Here is a 21,292-nt window from a genome sequence, read left to right as displayed (position 1 = left end):
ACACGATCAGAAACATGACGTTTCGTTTCTCCAATGTAGCAATCACCACAAATGCAACTCAATTTGTAGACTCCAGGATACTGTAAGTCAGGAACGACATCCTTCACAGATGGAATCAAATCACGGATTTTATGCACTGTACTGAATCGGACTTGGATCTTATGTTTGTTTAGAATTTTGGAGATCTTTTTGGTCACGCCTGCTATGTATGGTAACGTGATAGTTTTGGTCGGAGTTTCATGTGGCTGTTTCTGTGTGGTGGGAGAAACAGCTTGGTGGATAGTGCGGTCAGAGTATCCGTTCATCCTGAGGGCCCGATGTACATGTCTTAATTCACCGGCCAGGTGGTGTTGGTCAGAAATGCCATGGGCTCTGTGGTATAGCGTTTTGATAAGAGAATTCTTTTGAGATGGGTGGTGGTGGGAATCCGGTTTCAAGTAGGAATCTGTGTGGGTGGCTTTCCTGTAGGACAGCATTAGTGCAGTGTATAAGTGTAGTGTATAGTGTAGTTATAGTGTAGTATACTAGTACAGCACTAGTGTATAGTGTAGTGTATAGTGTAGTGCAGTGTATAAGTGTAGTGTATAGTGTAGTATACTGGTACAGCACACCGGTATGTTGGAGAGCAAAGCCAGAACATTTACAATCTGAGTACGACGTTTCGCCAGTAATTACAACATGCTTCATCAGGCGCATGCCCTGGACTCGTCGTTATCCGGGCATCGTCTAATTAATTATCAGCGGTGTGACCCATCAATTGGTTCACGCCGATATTATTTAGCTCACTCACTACAACCGTGCCTATAGGCCCGTGTGTGAGAACCAATTTATTTATAATTCGTAATGATGACTGATATGGCATGGAGATGTATTTACACGTTGGTGGAATAAGAACGGCTGGAATAACACATTCCTGCGGAGGGAGCTGGTAGGAACGTTGGGTTGCTCGGTCAATGGCCAGGGTCAACGGCGGCGTGGTGTATTCCGCAAATATGCCCGACTGTAAGGGCGGGCGCAAGCCGGCGTGAGTAGGTTGAACGTTGAGTTTTATAAGGGCACCACGGGGTAACCAGCCCCTCCCCACCCAGCCCCACCCAGCCCCTCCCTCCCCACCCAGCCCCTCCCCCTCTCCACCCAGCCCCACCCCTCCCATTTTTGGATGCACGACAGACGGACACAATAATCCCCTGTGGGCTGGTGTAACCAGGAAGTTCCTACCAGTATTATGTTCTTGTATGCAATGAATTCGCGTGACACCTGTAGCCACTAGAGGTCGCTACGTTATAATCATCACGAGCCGTAATTGATCCACTGCTGGATGAAGAACCTCTACGTATACTGTACACTGCTCTTCACGAATTTTCAGAGGGGGCCACATTCGCCGACAAGACACAATCGGTGTATGTGCCGCCACACACGTGAAACCATTGCTGGGGTTGACACCATGACGATGATGGGAGGTGTTTGAACATGTTGCGCAATGTCCGGGGCCGCACTCAAGGCCACCAAGGGCCCGTCAGTGGCCCACGCGGGCCTTGCAATGAAGAACCCTGGGATGGGGAGATGAGTACAGTCCTGCACTTGTTAGTTCACATTGTGAGCAGCAGAGGGCAGCAACGCACATTGTTATACTCTACTATAGTTGGGTGAAGTATGGTCAAACAACACTCACAACACTCACGACTTGGCGAGGACCTCATCCGGCCAGCAGCGACTCCACGACACGAAGAGCTGCACACGTATTCGTGGCGACAGAGCTTGCACTGCTGAATGTCACCGCATGAATTCTTTGTGCTCCACAAGTTTTAGAGTAGATCCTTTGAGGGTGGGGGAGAGGGGAGGGAAGGAGGACAGGGGGTGTATGTAGACCCCCCCCCGTCCCCAGTCAGCCCAACCTCACCCCCAACTACCAGCCCCCCCCACCACCACCACACTCAACCCCACAGCTCAATGTTGTCCACGACCCCTTCCATCCCAAGCGCGTGGCCGCTCCTCCTCCTGCTCCCCGTGCATTTCCCTTCCCGTGCATCGCAGTGATAACCACCGGCCACTTCCCACTTCGCTCTTCTCTATGCTTGAGGCTTATTCCAGTGGCACACACGCAGGTACGTGTACACACGCACACGCACGCGGGAGGCACGTCTCCGGGTCAACTGGTAGAGTGGAGTAAAAGCACGTGCGTGTATCGCTGTGTTGAGAACGATACTGGATGTGGTGTGCCGGGCGCAGACGTATTTTCCTGGTCGCCCATCGGGACATATGCTGACCAATTTTCCTGGTCGCTGACCAATTTAATTCCTGCCTACCCGAGGCAAAGATATTGATCCAACATGATTAAGAGCGAGAGGAAGGGTGAAGTTCAAAGTCAGGGTTATGGGTCAGTATGCGTGTCAGGGTTCTTGCTAGAGGTAGGGTCAGCATTAGGGTCAAGGTAGCCTTTAACAACCTGTTGGATAAAGTGTTGTTAGTGAGCACCTATTAAGCCTGGAACAGCGCACGAGGGCGTGGGTGGCCAGCACCACGCACCATCGTTGTTATGTCATTGCCGCTGGAGTGCTCCCGAATTAAAGCTGAGTGGACCTGGGAGAGGCTTAAGACATGTTCAGATATCACTCGTCATTGCTGATAGCCATAGCTTGGAATTAAAGCGAGGTCGCGACTGAGTTGTCGCCCAGTGCGCTAATTAATTGCTGCACCATACAAAGACAAACATCCTCGGTATAGCTTACACAGACTGTTGGCGGCGAGTGCTGTTAGCGAGCGCTTATGAAGACCGGCACGGTGCGAGGGGGTGGTGTGGCCATTACCGCCCACGGCAGCCTTTGTCTCCCCGCTGCTGACGTTGACACGGTGACATTTAAGACCGAGATGACCAGGAACGGATCAGATAATCACCAATAATGTTAGCCGTAGCCGGGAATCGAACTCTGTTTGCCAAGTTAGGAGCACAGTGCGCTAACCACAGCGCTACCAACTCTCCATCCACACCAGCGGTTTTATTCCCGGTCACAGCCTCAGCGGTAAGCGGAATCTAAACCTGACATTCCACTAGGTTGACTCAGCCATAAATGAACAATCTTGATTTGAAACTTTCGTGACTGCAGGAATCCATACTCTAAAAAAGCATAAATGATCAGTTTATATGGTTGTAAACATCTGTATTAAAGTGCTAAAGGGGAGTTGCAAAATGACTGCGTGTGCTATGCCGGCCTTAATAGGCGCAAGCTAACAGCACTAGTTGAACAGTCTTACAGAACTAATGGAACTTCGTAGTTTGTTGCGCATACTGTATCCGTGATAAACAACAAATCGTATTTTGTGCATACATTATTCAACAGTTTAATATAATAAGCACGTTATGTAACGTATGAAATGCTTAGCTCTATTTATAGATGTGCTACTGCAAAATAATAAAGTTGGTAGAACTTGTTGTGGATTAAATATATTAATAATGAAAGTGATGTGGATTTTGTATGCGCCTGTGCCTTTCTATATTGTCTAAAAAAAATGAGTTAATATCCATATATAGTTTATATTGTATCCATTCTCTTGTACGAAATATTTGTTTAAAGATATTATAACATTGTGCTCGACATCCAACGATTAACGCCATTTACATAGAGTATTCGCTCACATAATTGCATACAAATTGCAGTCACTATGAATGTTGAAATTAGTTCGCACCTAATTGTAATTGCGTTACACACACCTGCACAATATATCTCGATTTCTCCATGTGAGTCACGGTCCTTTCTCAAAGACATCGGCGATAGTGGCCCATTATTCCACTCAGCTCTGTCCACGATGAAGACCCAGCACAGAAGATCACTGGTGTTTATCTTCCACGAATCTCATGCAGTGCCGGATTAAGCGAGTGCGGGGCCTGTAACATATGTTACAAAGGGGCCCTAAATAAAAAAACACACCCACAAATATAAAACACACGTTTTTTACTTGCATAGTAAAGTAATTGTATTTTTTCATTTGGTATACAGCCAGATAATACGACAAATCGCTAACCTTAAACACCCAGTCGTTCATAAAAGTTGAAGGCAGTATAGTACTATAGCAATAGAACAAGTGCAGAATCACTGAACCGAAATTTATAGCTTGAAAGCATTTAGCGCGAGGCCATTGAACGTGCGGGGCCCGTAGCATATTTGCTACTAGGATAATCCGGCACTGAGCTCATGGTCCACCCTAAACCGCATCCACTGCACAAACCAATGCAGATACGGATACCCGATGCACAAACAGAACATTTAAAACTCTCCAGTGTGCGACTGTGGTCATCCAGAACAGACCGTACAACGTATAACGACGCAATGCCCGATAAACAAATACGGAGACATCGCAGCGATGATAAACAACTCCGCTGTTCCTGACGCTATTATCTGGCGTGACCACATGCATGTGAAATTGTAGTTGTTGCTCTGCATTTAGATCAGCCGTGCGAAAGAACATTCTTAAAGTTTGCATCAGATTGTTCAAACTTCTTCTGTAACTTACTTTACGGTCTTTCCCGGATTCTGGTGGTATACACCTCTATAACCTTCCCATTCAGTCTCTCGATTTTTCATCTATCTAATAAATCTAACCTTTCACTTCTCTATTTATGATCACTAATTTTATTTTTGTGTACCCTACTCCTATCCGTAGCACATTTATGTCACTCAGCGGGTGTCTGTCCATGAAATGTTTAACATCCCCTTTATTAATAACCCCAATTATATTTCCTACAATTTGTTCTGTAGGGTCTCTGTAATTGCCCAGCTTTCACCTCCATATATTCAGATGTAACATACAAACTCGGTGTAAATTAAAATAATTTCTCATTTAGGTTGTTTTTCATACTAAAAACATTTGTTCGTATCACAATAATTTAAAGTAATTTCTTAATCCACTGTTTATTCAATGCGTGCCCATGCCGTGACGATCACGCGAGTTGTTTTGACCAGGCGGTATATGTCGACACAATTCGTTTTATACTCTTTGGTTTTTTCGGTAAAGTCACGTAGGTAAAAAATGCAAATAAATTCAATCACGACGTTTCGGAGGCAACACAAGCTTCCGTCTTCAGGTGGAACCGTCACAACAAAATTACTGTATCAAGGTAATTTTAATTACTGTATCAAGGTAATTTTGCAGTCAAGTAATTTTGCTGTGACGGTTCCACCTGAAGACGGAAGCTTGTGTTGCCTCCGAAACGTCGTGATTTAATTTATTAAATTTGTTTACCTACGTGACTTTACCGAAACAACCAAAGAGTATGAATCCTTACAGTCACGAAAACTTCAAATCTAGAAACAATTCGTTTTAGGTGTTGTTTGACCAAGTTGGCTGGTGTACGTTATATTGCTGATCTATAAGGGGTGGAAATCTGTAAATTTCGTTTTATTTTAAGGGCTAGGGAGGTGACATCTTGCTCAATATAGTAGATTATAATAATAAAAAAAAATAATAAAACCTAAAACTGTATACGGTGTATTTGTGAACCTAATTACGAAGGGATAGAGAAGTGACATATTGCTCAATCTAGTAGATTATAATAATTTAAAAAAATCATAAAACCTAAAACTGTATACGGTGTTCATCTTCTTGGTTCTTTCGGTAAAGTCACGTAGAAGGGAAATAATAAAATAATAAAAATAAAATATTATATAATACAATTCTCACGACGTTTCGGCCACAACGCAAGCAGCCGTCCTCAGGTGAAGAACAGGGCTGTCGGACGCGAAACGTCGTGAGAATTGTATTTTATTATGTTTTATTTTTATTATTTTATTATTTACCTTCTACGTGACTTTGCCGAAAGAACCAAGAAGATGAATCCCTGCAGTCACGAAAGCTTTAAATCGAAATGATTACGGTGTATTTGTGAACCTAATAACGAGCGCGAGTTGTCTGATGGCTGGTTCCACTGACATGGCAGGCTCAGCCTCGAGAACCACGCAGCTACGCCTCACACGAAACACTCACGCATACACAAGCCCTGTCATCAGTGAACCGAGTAATTCGCCTCCTCGAGAGCGTAACGCTAAAGTCGACAATACTAAATACTTTGCCTTTCTCCTCATATTTGTTTTTAGCCCATTTTATTCAACGTTTAACGGGAATAATGCGAATGATTATACAAATGTTACGAAAAAACATTACCGCATTTTAATAATAAAAACGAATTTGACTTCCTGATTGGACCGTGGTAGAATGGCGCTCACTTCTACTGGCGGCCGTGACAATTCCACATTCTTATGACAAGGGCGAGTACATCTATCAAATAACCATCGTTGACTTCCCAAAATGTGGTAGAGATTTTGTCCACCCCAATAAAATAATAGGTCGTGTAAACCTCAACCGTCAATAATGGTACTTCCAGAGGCTTTCACAACATAGTTTGATTTCGTGTTGTTCCTGTTTGTATAGTTTAATTCACTCGATCATCATTAATGCAACATCACCAGCATAGTAATTCGCACATCATTTTCCATTAATCAAAACATATATTCTCACTCGCTATTTAGTGATCTCTAAATATACGAAGTTAGGGGATTAATTGATGGATTGAGAAAGAAAATATACCAACGTCCAAAATTGCACAAATAAGCAATGAGAAGTGCATGCTAGGAATTACCCTGGGGCAGAGAGAGAGAGAGGGGAACACGTGGAATGAGAGAAAAACATGCCCCTTAACTTCATCATTGAAATTGCTAAGAAGAGTATGTGCAGGGCATGGGCAGGACACGTCGCGGCTAGCATCGTCAACGGTGAGTCGAAGTTGGTAGCAGAGCAGCAACCAGAGGAGCGAACGCGACCCAGACGTGGACTGCCGCGCAGACGGAGCAATGCGATCAGCTCGTGCGACGGTGACGTTTGTCGTGGTGGCTAGATGTTAACTACCTCGCCTGGTTTACAGGAGGTCGTCATGGGTTCGATCCCGACCCTGACGTCTGTATATTTGGAGTTTGCATGGCTCTCTCGGCGTGATTGTGTGGATTTTTCGCCGTGTCTTCCGATTTTCCCTCCACATTTATAATCAACGTGCGTTTAGAGCAGTGGCTCTTAACTTTGGGTGCACGCACCCTCTGGGGGTGCGAGATGCCCTTCCTGGGGGTGCGAGACATGGCCAGATTTTTTAAAGAAGGTAAATCATCGAAACACAAATTAAGTAAGGGCACGTAAGTACAACTACTTTGTTTCATCAAACCCTGTGTATTTTTTTGTTATGTTTAAGATTGGGAACCAAGGCTGCAGTAAAGGTTTAGAAACCACTGGTTTAGAGTATTTGGCTGCTATACATTCCCACATAAGCCACGTCGTTGAGCTATAATTTGTGATAGCCAGGTCGCCTTTAAAAAACAGCTGTATAGCTCAGAGGGCCTTGCCTAGTAAAATAAAAAAAAGTGTTTAGTTTAGTCTAGCTTGTATTGCTCGACCGTGAGAGATGGCGACGGCTCAGCGAGGCGTCCATCCACGCACCATCGCAATTCATTATTCGCGCAAATTGCAAGGTCCTGTTTCCTGGCGGTGATGAAGCATTCGAATTTTCAAGCACACGTGCTTTCATGATCCTACAGAGTCAGACGTGGTGGTTCATGCCTGTGATGTATGTTGAACTTCTTTCGCACCGTATGTAGCGAACCATACTAATCGGAGGTGCGGTTCACGCAGAAATCATTGTGTGCTAAGATGGCTGTGCATCTCATGAGCCTCAAGATGCATTCTCACTACATTGGGGTCTTTGGAAAATACTATTTGCGAGTGTTTTTGAATGGGTGAAAGCGGAGAACCTAGAGAAAACCGAATATGCACGTACGGGACTAGCAATCAACATTGTCATCGACTCGCCACACCTCACAGCTCCACGCCTACAACACCTGGAAAGCCCTGGTGGTCACTTTTCCGAGCGCTAACCAGGTTCAGCCCTGCTTATCTTACAACATTTCACTTGATTGGGTACATTTCGGGGCGACTTGACCTTTGCTATCCCAGTTCCTCAAGCTAAAAACAAATGCCGACCGACACGCGGGCATACAGCTTTGTGTGCGGTGAATGATTATGCGTCGTCTCGTTGGAAAGGTTTCATCCAGCAGTGCATAAACCATAAGCTGCTGCTGCTGCCGATTCATGTTGCTGGCGCTACTGCCGATGATGATGATGATTGATGGGCCTGTGTGCGTGGCATGTGCTGTGCGCTGAGCAGAGGGGACGATGACCATGGAGGTGTCTTCGAGCGTCCACGCACCTTTAAAGTCACCTGGCTCGGAGGCCGCACGGCCCTGCGGCCACAAGAAACACAGCCCCGGGGCCCAGCGTCGGCCCGAGAAGCCTCCCTTCTCCTACATCGCCCTCATCGTCATGGCGATCCAGAGTTCACCGGCCAAGCGAGTCACCCTCAGCGAGATCTACCAGTTCCTGCAGGGTCGCTTTCCGTTCTTCCGCGGCGCCTACCAGGGCTGGAAGAACTCCGTGCGACACAATCTCTCGCTCAACGAGTGCTTTGTGAAGCTGCCCAAGGGCCTGGGCCGGCCAGGCAAGGGCCACTACTGGACCATCGACCCGGCCAGCGAGTTCATGTTTGAGGAGGGATCGTTTCGACGGAGGCCGCGGGGGTTCAGGCTCAAGTGTCAGGCGTACCGAGGCAGCCAGGCGTTGCTGCACTACGGGCTGGTGGGGCTGACCTCGACGCCTTTCCATCATCACGATCAGCCACATCACCACCATCATAATCTGCCTCCCCATCAGACCCTTCATCAGCAGCACCAGCATAACCAACACCATCACAGTTATCAGCAGCAGCAGCAACACCATCAACATGACTACCTACAACACCATCACCACGAAACCAATCATCTTCAGAACAATGGGCTCCACGAACAGTCGTACGGGCACCTGCAGCACCACCTGGCACTCGGGATGGACGTTCCTAGGCCTGCCCTGCACCACGCTAATCAACATTCAGGGCCAGATCTACCAAAGTCGCCCAGCTTCACGAAAGTCGCGTATGCGGAAGGAGCAACGTGCAGTCTCAAGGAGGCTTCGGCGACGATGGCGCGGAGCGGGAAGGAAGCGCTCGGCTCCTGCACGGTGGCTGATGATGAGCCACAGTCGGCGGCGACCTTCGGAGGAGACGGGTACGCGGGCGGGGGCAACGGAGCAAGGCGGTGGCTGCAGGGGTCGCCCGGCGGCCGTGACCGTCGCCAGAGCCAAAGAGTCGATGACGGGCGGCCCAGCTCGGGGCAGCAGCTGGGCCTGGGGGAGGATGCGTGCTTCGGGAAGGGAGACGAGCTCACGTCCTCCGAGCTGAGCAAGGGCTCACTGGGCCACCTGGGCGCCGGGACGCACGGGTCCAAGGACGTGCGTGCGGTGGAGACGACAGACGTCCTGCAGGACGTGGGGTCTCGTTTGGGTTTTATCCGAGGCAGCAGCCACTCCGTTGGCGACTTGAGTGCGGTGCACCACCACCTGTTCTTGGGGAGCACGGGCTTCTCCAGCGCTGACCAGGCACCTCATCTTCTACCTCCTCATCATCATCATCATCCACCTCTGTATGCACCACCTCCTGGTCATGGGCAAGGGTCGCCTGAATTTGCCACCGGCCTGAGTCCAACGTGGCACCAGAATTGTTCGCCTGGCAGCTCGCCAAGCCTCACCCGTCTTTCGCCGGCAGAGAAAAGTCGGCCACACTTTATGCACCATCTCACCAATCATCACCACCAGCAGCAGCATCAGCAGACGGGATCCTCCTACCTTTCATACGGTGGCAGCACTGCAGGTATTAATCACACACGACATGGACCGCACGTACGTATATGCCCCGAGTCACACGTTGAGATAATTTAGTGACTGCTGATGGAGACACTTTGAGCCTGATTTAAATCTTGACAAAACAATCAAAGTTTAATCATACTGCAAATCGCTCTGGCGAGTTGCAGTATTATTGTCGGTTATAGATATGCCAGTGGGATCTCATCACAATTGTATCGGAAAGGAACATTTATCTACAATACACGAGTCGGGCATTTAGACTGTTGTAGTGAGATTGCAAGCCCAGATACCCATGCTGTGGGTCTTTAGCCACAGCATGGAGCCCTGGAATCGAAGGCACTGAGCATGAGGTCTTTGCTATACACGTCACCAGCTCTTCCATGACTTTATACAAGACATTAGACATCTTCTTACAAAGAGGGATCTATAAAGCATCTTTGTTTTGGCATCTATACATTACTATATTGATTGTGCGATTTTTTCTTGAACCTACTGCAGGATTATTTTAGAGAATTTCATGACTGCGTATTGGGGTTCATGGTTCTTTTTGGGCTCTGGCGTTTTTAACTTTTGTGTTTCCGTTGACTGACTCCAACATTGGGCATTATTAGACATTGGTATAATTTACAACACAATTGACAATTTACGACAAAAACAAAGATCCCCTGTATAGCCTTAACAGACTGTTGGGGCAAGTACTGTTAATGAGCACCTATTAATGCTGGCATGGCACACGAGGGGGTGGGTGGCTAGCACCACGCCTTTGTCTCCCCAGTGACGATGTTTACACACCGCACCAGGTACTCATTTGAGGCTGAGTAGACCTAGGGGAGGCCCAGGACCCGTTAAGATAATCGTCACTGGTGTTGGCCCTGAGCGGGAAGCCAACGCGGGTCGCTGGGTTTGTAGTGCAGCGCGCTAACCACTACACTACCGCTCCCCCCACAATTTACAACCCACACACACACAATACTCATACCAGAACATTGATGCGCACTAGCTTTCTATTGGACGTGAGCGATATTTAGAATCAAGAAAAGCATTCATAGTCGTCGTCTGATTGAAATTTCCTCCCCCCGCCTCACCCCACCATTAACATTGAGTTAAGTAGACACAGAATGCGTGCTAATATATTAATGTATACGGCTATCTACGCATCCACCGTTTGATCAACAAGCAGTGTGCAATATCTCTATTAGCCAATTAGACAGCACAGTTTGTCGTTAAAATATAAATTATATATGATTGTACAATTGTTTAGCTGAAGGGCTGCAAGTCCCAACTTACAAAGGACACGTGGGAACGAGCAACGCTGTGGCCGTTGGTTGTGTCTCGTTGGGCCGTTGGTGGTGTCACGTGTCTTAGCTGAGGCAGCCTCACTCGATTACTCCGAGTTCATTGCCTGATGATGCTCAAGGCAGTTTGAGTAAAAACGTCATCGTACGTTGGTGTTTAATTCTGTCAAGAAGAGTCTTAAGGAGGAGGAGGTGTTCAGAATTTGATCGGTAAATTGGGACGTATAAATAATATTTATAATGATAATGTATTTGTAAACGTGGCTATCTTGTCGGGAGGTGGAGGGTTAATGACAAATTATAATAGCAGATATCTGCCACGTGGCCCAAGCACAAAAACAAACGTGAATCGTACGAATGCTTGTTGAGGATAATTTTGAAGCTGCAAATGTGTATAAATTATACGACATGTGGTATATACGTGTATAATTTATACGCAATAATTTGCATAATTTACACGTAAGCAATTTAATGTAATACATATAATTAATTTGTATACGTTTCATAAATATCGTAGTTACACATTAAAGCTAAAAATGTGAATGAAACCCCTATTCTGCCACGATTTTGTGAAGTTACAGTCGGTACATCTCGTACGAGATTAGGCCCACAATAACCGCATGGTCTGTTAAAACAAAACAAAAATACCGTACGGTTAAAGCGTTGGTCTTTTTTCATTGCATATTTCTTGACAAATATATTCGTGTAATAAACGGTACACTAATCAAATTTCTAAACAATCTAATTACCTAATTATTCTTTAAATATTATACAAATTATTTTAATGATGATGATGCTGCCTTTGCGTTGGCCGTGGTGCAAAATAACTCAACACATTCGTCAATAACATTGAGACTTTCTATGACGAAAAAACTGAATAGGCGACGTTTCAGGCAATGGTCCTTGCGTTCGGAACGCTCTTCCTTCCGATATTAGGACTCCACTGGAGCTGTGCACTTTTAAATCCTCTGGAATTCTAAATTGAAAAATAATGTATTCATCAGTGCTTTTTGGGTTTAGTTCGTTATCATTCCCCCGCATCTCCAATTAGCACGGTTGGCTATGTACGGTGCGAAATAAGTTCAACATACATACACACCTACATACATACATACACACTTACGTACATACACAACAAAAATAAAAGCGGGCCAATACCCGAAACGTCATCTGTTACATATGTTATCCTTATAAGGCCAACGTGTAATTGACGGAGTTTTTGTTTGTGTTATTCTTTAAACTTTCTTGCTTTACTGCATTACAACTTGAATTAAGCATCCATTATTGTATAAATATGCTCATTCTTAGTGTACCTGACAGAATGAGCGTTTTAACAATTCTAGGATGTAAATATGTAATGATTAGAAGTTTTAGAGCAGGCGTGTGTGTTGAGTGAACTGCTATTAAATAACTTGTACGCAAACTTTATTTGAACTGGAAGTACGGAAAGGCATAGAGACAACGATGGGCCGACGTTGGGACAATGGTTCCAATATTTAATGCATGCTGCACATAATTGCAATCAATATTTGTTTTGCGCTAATTATAAAACTAAACGGGCAAGCCAGTCTGCTAAGGAACATCCATTTGTTCGGGGAATTAATTGTACTCAGAAATGTGCACACAGAAACACACAAACGCAAAGACACAAACATACAAAAACACAAATACGTAAACTCACAAATACGCAAACATATAAACACACAAATGTACGTATTACACAAGCACACAGATACACGTATACGTAAACACATGAATACAAAACATACAATACACACATACAAAATAAAAATACGCATATATACACACCACACACAAATACACAGACACACCACACACAAATACACAAACACACCACACACAAATACACAAACACACCACACACAAATACACAAATACACCACACACAAATACACAAACACACCACACACAAATACACAAACAAACCACACACAAATACACAAACACACCACACGAAAATACACAAACACACCACACACAAATACACAAACACACCATACACAAACACACAAACACACCACACACAAACACACCACACACAAATACACAAACACACCACACATAAATACACAAACACACCACATGCAAATACACAAACACACCACACACAAATACACAAACACACCATACACAAACACACAAACGTACAGACACAGACATTAGGTGCTTGTGCTAACACCATTTGCTTAGAGCAGCATAATGTAACGTTTATATATTTATGAAGCGATTTTGTTTTGGAAGTGCATTTAGTTTCATAATCTCGGTTAAATGCTGCATACATCTGGACATCAGTGCTGCTGAGCCGTGGAGTGAGTTTCATAGCATTGGTTCACAGATTTTTATTATTTCCGTAAAAAACGTGCAGTGCTTTCGCACGGACGGACAGACAGGCACCGTCTTATCTGTGCTTAGAATCGAGTTGCGTATCTGCTCCCTTAAGGCAACTACAGCGGTGTGAGGCAAAACAGCTGTGACATTGTGAACACGACCAAATTTGGAAAAAACAAAACATGAAAAAGACAAACGTCTATTTTAAATCAGCTCGAGCCTCCTGTAAATCACGTGACCTCAATGTGGCCACCCCCCACTCTAAGCCCTTTCCCCGCCCCCTGTGGAAACAGACTCTGCTCGTCGGTGCAGCTGCATCAAGGCCCCCGATGCAGCCTCTTCCTCCCTATCCTCATCTCTCCTGATCCTTTGCTCGCGTTTTTCCGTTGATTTCCTCGTATTTCCCATTCGACCTCTTCTCGTTCCAGTTTCCGTTTTCCTTTTCCACGAATTACATCCTCGACCCTAATCCCCTTCCCGCGGTGTGCCACGGGAACAAAGTTTTATGAACTACAATTATTACAACAGCTAGGCTCCACGACGCAGCCCTGTAGGGTAACTTCGCCCGAGTATAAAACAAGTTCGCAAGCACCGACGGAATTAGAAATCTCAATTGAACAGCCAGGACTTCAGATTTCACTCGATATTTTCCGGTACGCTGCTAGACTGGCTTGAAGTTGGGACTATCAGCATGAGGCACTAACGCTAGAGTATAAGGCACACCTGTCCATAATAATGCAATATTATTGAACGGTATATTTCTATGAGAAGGTTTATTTATATATAAACGGCGAGATTGATGTGGCGTGTCAAAATAATTCCCAGAACGGGGTTCCAGATTCTTCCGGCTGAAATTAAGCACCGCTGGTGGTAGCAACCACGAACTTAGAATCACAAACAAGTTCCAAGACAACCAATCTCAATGCATGCACTGAGGCGGACAATAACATACAATGCAGTACAATGTGGATGTGTATAGCCTCTGTCAGTGCGGCCGAATCTGGAGACGCTGCACAGAAACAGAGAGCGTGTTTATTTGAATAGAGTCTGCAGTCAGTCAGTCACAGGCAGAGGAATAAAACATATATATCTTAGGCCTAAAATTAAACAGGGGAAGGCAGTGGACAGCAATTGATGGCGGGGGGAAGGAAGTTCCAGATCTGACTTAACGTGTGTTTCACTTCTTTCGCACCGTACGTAGCCAACAATTCTCATCGGGAGGCGGTGAATGAGCGGCTTCCCACTGAGCGAAGGCTGTCGACGAGTTGGTGGCATCAACAGAAGGCCGCACAACAACTCGGCCTCGGAGCTGCTCATACAGCGCCCGTTTTTATACGTGGTGGATGGCCACGCATGCAAGCACTATGCATGCCCAGCCCAGCTGAACTTCCGAGATCTGAGGAGATAGCCGTGAGGTGCGGGTGATTTGATCGAAGTTTGGGATTGTGCGCGTGGGAGCGGTGGCGCAGCGGTTAGCGTCCCGCGCTAAGAACCCAGTGACCCGGTGTCGATTATCTGAACCGGTACTGGGCATCCCCTAGGTCCACTCAGCCTCAAATGAGTACCTGGTGCGGTGTGTAAACATCGCCACTGGGGAGACAAAGGCGGTCGGGGTTGTGCTGGCCACCCACTCCCTCGAGTGGCGTGCCAGCCTTCATAGGTGCTACTCGCTAACATCACTTTCCTCGACAGTCGGTTAAGGCTGTACGGGTGAGCTTTGTCTTTGTGCAGGGATTACATTCTCATTCGATATTTCCGGAAGGCTGCCAGGGTTGGCTTGGAGAGTGGGGCTCATCGGCGTAGGACACTTCCAGTTGAATAATTGTATCATGTATTCCACACCACCGCAGTATCACGGGGGAAGAGCGCAGGTTCGAGATGGATGTTGTCGCACCAACATAATTCCTGGAACAGCGTTCCGGACTTGTTCCGGCTGAAATTTAAACACTGGGTGTGTAAACTCTGCGCCGAGTGTTAAAACACTCGCCGTCCGCGAGACTTTCTGCAATAGCTCCCATTCCGCCCCCCCCCCCCAGACTCCAGGATCCAGCCACCCTTACAAAGCCCACACAAACCCCAGCCCCGTGCGGGTCCCCGTTCGGCTGCTATGCTCTCCGGGACCACCCACGATTTGTGTCTCTCCCCTCCTGTGGAGCGTGAAGGAAAGCAGACTTCTCTCTCTCTCTCTCACGCACACACGCCCAGCGCACAGTGACACACTCGGTACGCACAGGACGTACGCACGCACGGAGCTAATTTTATAACGTGTATAAATATACTGGAGTAAACATACGGACATTTGCTGTGGGGGGTGGAGCGGTGGTGCAATGGTGAGCGGACTGCGCTTCGAACGCGATGAGTCAGCTAGCATCAGTCAGTGGCGAGTGACATTTGAACCATTACTGCCCTCCCCCCTCCCCCATAACGAACCTGCACTGACCAGAGTGGTGAAGTATAGTTAAACAAATCCCCCATAAACAACATGTTGGACAGACCTTCGTCCAGCAGTGGATTGACCGACGGTTGTAAATGATTCATGATGATTTACAGCAGTGGATGATGAGTGGTGCTGCGGATAGGGCACTTGGCAAACAAGCGGAAAGTTCACAAGTTCAAATCATGGTTGGGGGCCGCCTCGGCCACATCATCTCGCTGAGGTCGATAAAGTGTATTATTTCGATTTAAAGCTTTCGTGACTGCAGGGATTCATATTCTTGGTTCTTTCGGTAAAGTCACGTAGAAGGGAAGTAATAAAATAATAAAAATAAAACATAATAAAATAATTCTCACGACGTTTCTGCCACAACGCAAGCAGCCGTCCTCAGGTGAAGACCAGGTCTGTCGGAAAGACAGCGTCTGAATGGCCGAAACGTCGTGAGAATTATTTTATCATGTTTTATTTTTATTCTTTTATTACTTCCCTTCTACGTGACTTTACCGAAAGAACCAAGAAAAAGTGTATTATATTATGTTGAACTTGAAAGGAAGGCTTAACAAAATGGCTTGACGACTTAATACAGTGTGGTGCCAGAGAGATGTGGCAATACTTTAGGATTTTGGCAAGACAGAGGAAAGTGGAAAACAAATGGCATGTGCAGTGGGCATCTAAGGGCTACCTGCCCATGGATCATGATGATGAACTTCTTTCGCACCGTACGTAGCCAACCGTCCTTGAGAGAGTGACCCTGCCATGTACTCCATCTACCACTGACTCAGGGATAGCGGCAGATACAATTACTGCACTGCCTTACATTTATAAGGGCATGTAAACAATACGAATATCTTGCTTTACCCCAGCTGCCGCTGAGACCTTCCTCCATGCCTGAGTCACATCCTGACTCGACTACTGCGACTCCAAACTTGATTTGAAGCTTTCGTGACTGCAGGTATTTACTCTTTGGTTATTTCGGTAGAGTCACGTAACTTTACCGAAAGAACCAAAGACTGCGACTCAGTACGGCCTCCCCCATCCCTCATCGACTTTGCCAGTCTCCTGACCCGCAAACGAGACATCAACCCCAATACTCGGATTCCTCTGCCTGCTCCCAAACCAACCCCAGATCTATTCCCGAGATGTTAACTACCTCGCCTGGTATGGAGGAGGTCGTGGGTTCGTTCCCGGCCCTGACGCCTGCTGTATATTTGGAGTTTGCATTTTTCCCCGTGGTCGCGTGGATTTTTCTCTAGGTCCTCCCATTTTCCCTCCACATTAAGAAACACGCGTTTAGAATATTTGGCTGGTATAAATGTCCACATGATGACGAGCCACTTCGTTCAGCTATCATTTGTGGCCAGGTCGCTTCTGATAAAAAGCTATATAGCTCAGTGGGCCTTACCTAGTAAAATAAAAACAAAATTTTTAAATTGTTAAACTTACGTGTGGTCCCGATCAGCCCCAAGATCTAAATCACCGAACCCTTGCAGATGCCCAATGCCTCAACTCCTCTTATTTATTCGGAGCAATGGCAAACAAGTTTGATTTTTAACCGAGCTTACGCCATTTCTAACGTGTCCTATAAATCGTTGTTTCTCAGATGCCTGGTGTCTTCTGCATTTCAGATATATTTAACATTATAATGGCTACTCAAAGTACGGTATATACAATCGTAAATTTCCCGAAATGAGTGACTTTGTGATGCAAGCCACTGCAGCTATGCACTTTTAAATCTTGATTGGAAACTCATTTCATTAGAACTGCTTCTTGTGTTTAGTTTGTTGCCCTTCCGCTGTACCTCCGATTAGCACGGTTGGCTATGTATGGTGCAAAAGAAGTTAAACATACGTACATACAACACAAACTATGAACCCTATTGTAAACCAATGTAGTGAGCGCACTACAGTGCTCTGATAACAAGGATTTACTCTTTGTTCTTTCGGTAGTCACGTAGAAATAAATTAAATAAATCATAGAACACACAACGTTTCGATTGCAACACAAGCAAACGTCATCAGGTGTCAAATAATGCAAGCTCGGAGAGAGACACACATACAGAGAGAGAGAGACAAACACAGACACGGAGAGAGAGACACACAGAGACACAAAGAGAAACAAGGCCTCTGTGGCGAGGCATTATATAGAGAGGGGGGGCAGATAAATAAGCAAGTCGATGAGAGCGGCACAGGGAGTGAATGGAGTAAACGGCAGGGGGAGAGAAATTGGAAGTTTGAGAAAACAAACCTAATAAACTTAGAAATGTAATGCAATTCAACACAGAGAGGCGGCTAACTCAACAGTTAACACATTAGCTGGTTGATTACGTTCTTCCAAATATTGCTAAGTTAGAAGTTAAGTCTTGAGTAGTGTGGAAATCCTCCCCGTAGAGGTGGTTCAAATTCTTAGGTTTTTTCGGTAAAGTCACGTAGGTCAAAAATTTAAATTAAAATAAAATAAAAATCACGATGTTTCGGATTTATTTTATTTTTATTTTCTACCTACGTGACTTTACCGAAAAAACCAAAGAATATGAATCCTTGCAGTCACGAAAGCTTCAAATTTAGGTGGTTCAAACTTGATTTGAAGCTTTCGTGACTGCAGGAATTACTCTTTGGTTTTTTCGGTAAAGTCACGGAGTCGTGCTATCTGTTGATGTGCCTCCTGGGCGACGTTGGGATTTGTTTAACCCAGAAGTCGGCAACCTACGGCTCCAGAGCTGTGAAGGGCTACTTCTTGACTCTATTTATTAAGAACCGTTTCGTATTCACGTGCATTGCGGCTCTTTAAATATTTATTTCTATATTTGAAGCTTTCGTGACTGCAAGGATTCATATTCTTAGGTTTTTTTCGGTAAAGTCACGTAGGTAAAAAATTAAAATTAATAAAAGTAAAATATATATATATTTTTTTATTCTTCTTTTATTTCTTGAAATATTGTTACCGAATTCGAAAAAAAAAACGGCTATTCTTTTTATTTTGGTGGCCGATCCTTGGTTTAATCACACACGCATTTTTCCCCGCAGAAGACTTCCCTCTGTTCCTGTGCCCCTCTCCACCTGAAGACAGAAAAGACTTTACCTTGGGCTTAACGAACGCCGGCCACGCCAGACAGCCCACGCACCTGGGCGACCAGTCCCTGTGCACACCTGGCCATGCCTCTTTGTACGACATCAAGCCCTGCCTCATCTGAGACGAAGACCCGTGGCCATCTGGGCGGCCCCGAATGGCCCGTCGAAGTTGTTCGGAAGTTGAGACCTCAACGTTTTGATGGCCTGGGAGCATGATTTACATCCAAAAGGAGTGATGATGAACTCTGGACGCTGAGGAATTAGGCAAGAGTTAAGATGAAGTGTGAACGTGTCGACAGTGCCCATCTGAGCTGCAGGAATCAGTCGTGCTATCTGTTGATGTGCCTCCTGGGCAGCCTTAGATGGCACCGATGTTGTTGCCGATTTTGTACTCAACAAGAACACTACGGTATGTGTAAAAAAACATATTTTTCTATGTTTTATCATGTCAATGTAACATGGTTTATTCAAACAGCCTATTGGAATGGTGGACCAAAGTTTTCCAAACGCTGTAATGCAATGGGTTCCACCTCTCTGGGTCTCATCGGCAGAATATGGCCCTGCTAAACATTTGCAGCCGAATTTCCTGATGTAATAGGCAAGAGTCCTCCACGGACACTGGGTGGCCTGTTCACATTGACGTATGCAGTAATAATCATAACGATGCCCTTGACGTATCAAGGCGATTTTAATGAGGGTGCTTGCCATATGTAGCTCTGCTATTGTTCGCTGTCGTTGCTTAGCATGATGATGTTGGTGTGTTTACAATTAATTTTACAGATTGTTGCTTGTACTGCCATTTGATAGAAACTGTTTCAAACGCATCGTAGCACGTGCTACCCTTGAAGCACACGAGCAGCCCGCGCACGTGTTCGTCTGTCCGTCCATCCAGCCAGCCAGCCAGCGAGCAAAACTTGTTCTAATATAATAGCACGTACATTTTTTTAAGTTGTAGTGTTCCCCGGCACAATTGAGCCTTTGGTAGTGTCACATCAGTGTTGGCAGTCCAGTCTATTGTGTAAATTCCACATTCGTATGGCTGGAGGGTCAGTCCATCTGTTGGACAACCAATGCTTAATTTCTAACCAAGTAAATGTCGGCGTCCAAAGTGGTGCTTTTGATCCTGGCCCCAGATTGATGATGGTGATGATTGTGAAGTTGGAGCTGACCCCGGATGGCGTTGAACTCATGTTGCTGCGGTTTATTTCAGTATTAATTAAACATATCTATTAAATGCTAATTATAGGCTCTATCAGAGCATTAAACAATTAACAAATTATAATTTGTTAAATTGATTATAATCAAACGTGGCAATAGATCTGTGATTAGTTCAAATGAGTTAACTTTTGACACAGTTCAAATGAGTTAACTTTTGACACATTTCCTCCAAAATTCGGCGAATTATGTTTTTCACGAGTTACATTGCAAGCTGATTTTGAGATGTATATATATTTAAATCTTCAATTCAAATGTTTAGTTTTACAAAGATTCCAAAGCCATCGTTTCTTACCTAAAAGCGTCGCCTGGTTTGAGTGTCCTACCTGGGCCCGGTCATCCAGGCAAGAGAGGGGGACGGGGAACAATGAAGGCCTAATTAGTAAGATAACATCATTGATGTTAATAAGTAATTATTTACTCTTACAACTTAAATTGTAAAGTTTTTTTTTTACTATGCAACAGATTAACAAAATGTTAGTACTATTTACCTACTTATGTGCTTTATATTCCGAATGTTTTTGTTGTAAATATTTGCAAGTGTTTTCTCACCGTATGATAAGCTCTCTATATTTGTAATATTTGCTTTCGAATAAAACCACCAATTTAATATAAAATAGTAGGCACACGTTTGGTTTTGAAATTTAATTAAATGTTACGTTCGTTATTTATTACGTTTATAATGCGAAGTTATAGCGGTGTTCGTTGCATACAGATGAAAAGTTATAGCTTTAAAGACGTGCTATTTTTTAAACGTGTAATGAACAATGTGTACGCGAGATTAATTAATTTCCGGAAATGTATCCATTCTCTCAAAATTAAACTTATCATTGTCTTGTACATTTAAAATAGTTAGGTTTAGTTTGAGCAAAATAACTCGCAGTCGTGGTGAAATTCTATTCCCGCACCTCCGTTTACCACGATTGGTTACGTACGGTGCGAAAGAAGTTCAAATCCAAACCATGATCGACTCAGCGGCAAGTTTCCCAAACGTCCTGTCCTCGCGACCACCACCACCACGCGTTCACCAAGTTACCCCTCCACATTCAAATACAAATCGAATGGGTTTACACTGCACGCACCGGATGATGGTTAAACACGTCCCTTGACGAGGAGGAGCATGGGCCATCACGCAGACTCAGGTCATCCTCGCAGCACCGACGTTT

General features: G+C 45.1%; 1 protein-coding gene across 2 annotated transcripts; it reads left to right on the top strand.

The window, feature by feature from the left end:
- The first annotated feature begins 1,972 nt into the window (after positions 1-1,972).
- On the top strand, positions 1,973-20,801 carry LOC144946685 (uncharacterized). Of its 2 annotated transcripts, none has more exons than XM_078875769.1 (3): positions 1,973-2,105; positions 8,201-9,772; positions 18,870-20,801. In XM_078875769.1, the coding sequence occupies exons 1-3, from the start codon at positions 2,072-2,074 to the stop codon at positions 19,031-19,033; spliced, it is 1,770 nt and encodes a 589-aa protein (XP_078731895.1). In that variant the 5' UTR covers positions 1,973-2,071; the 3' UTR covers positions 19,034-20,801. The 2 variants fall into 2 exon arrangements, with proteins under 2 accessions (XP_078731895.1, XP_078731894.1); XM_078875768.1 differs by having other exon boundaries at positions 18,867-20,801.
- Positions 20,802-21,292: the final 491 nt, after the last annotated feature.

The sequence above is a fragment of the Lampetra fluviatilis genome, chromosome 42 (genome assembly GCF_964198595.1).
Source record: "Lampetra fluviatilis chromosome 42, kcLamFluv1.1, whole genome shotgun sequence".
Lineage (NCBI taxonomy): Eukaryota > Metazoa > Chordata > Hyperoartia > Petromyzontiformes > Petromyzontidae > Lampetra > Lampetra fluviatilis.
This window is presented reverse-complemented; position numbering and strand designations above follow the sequence as displayed.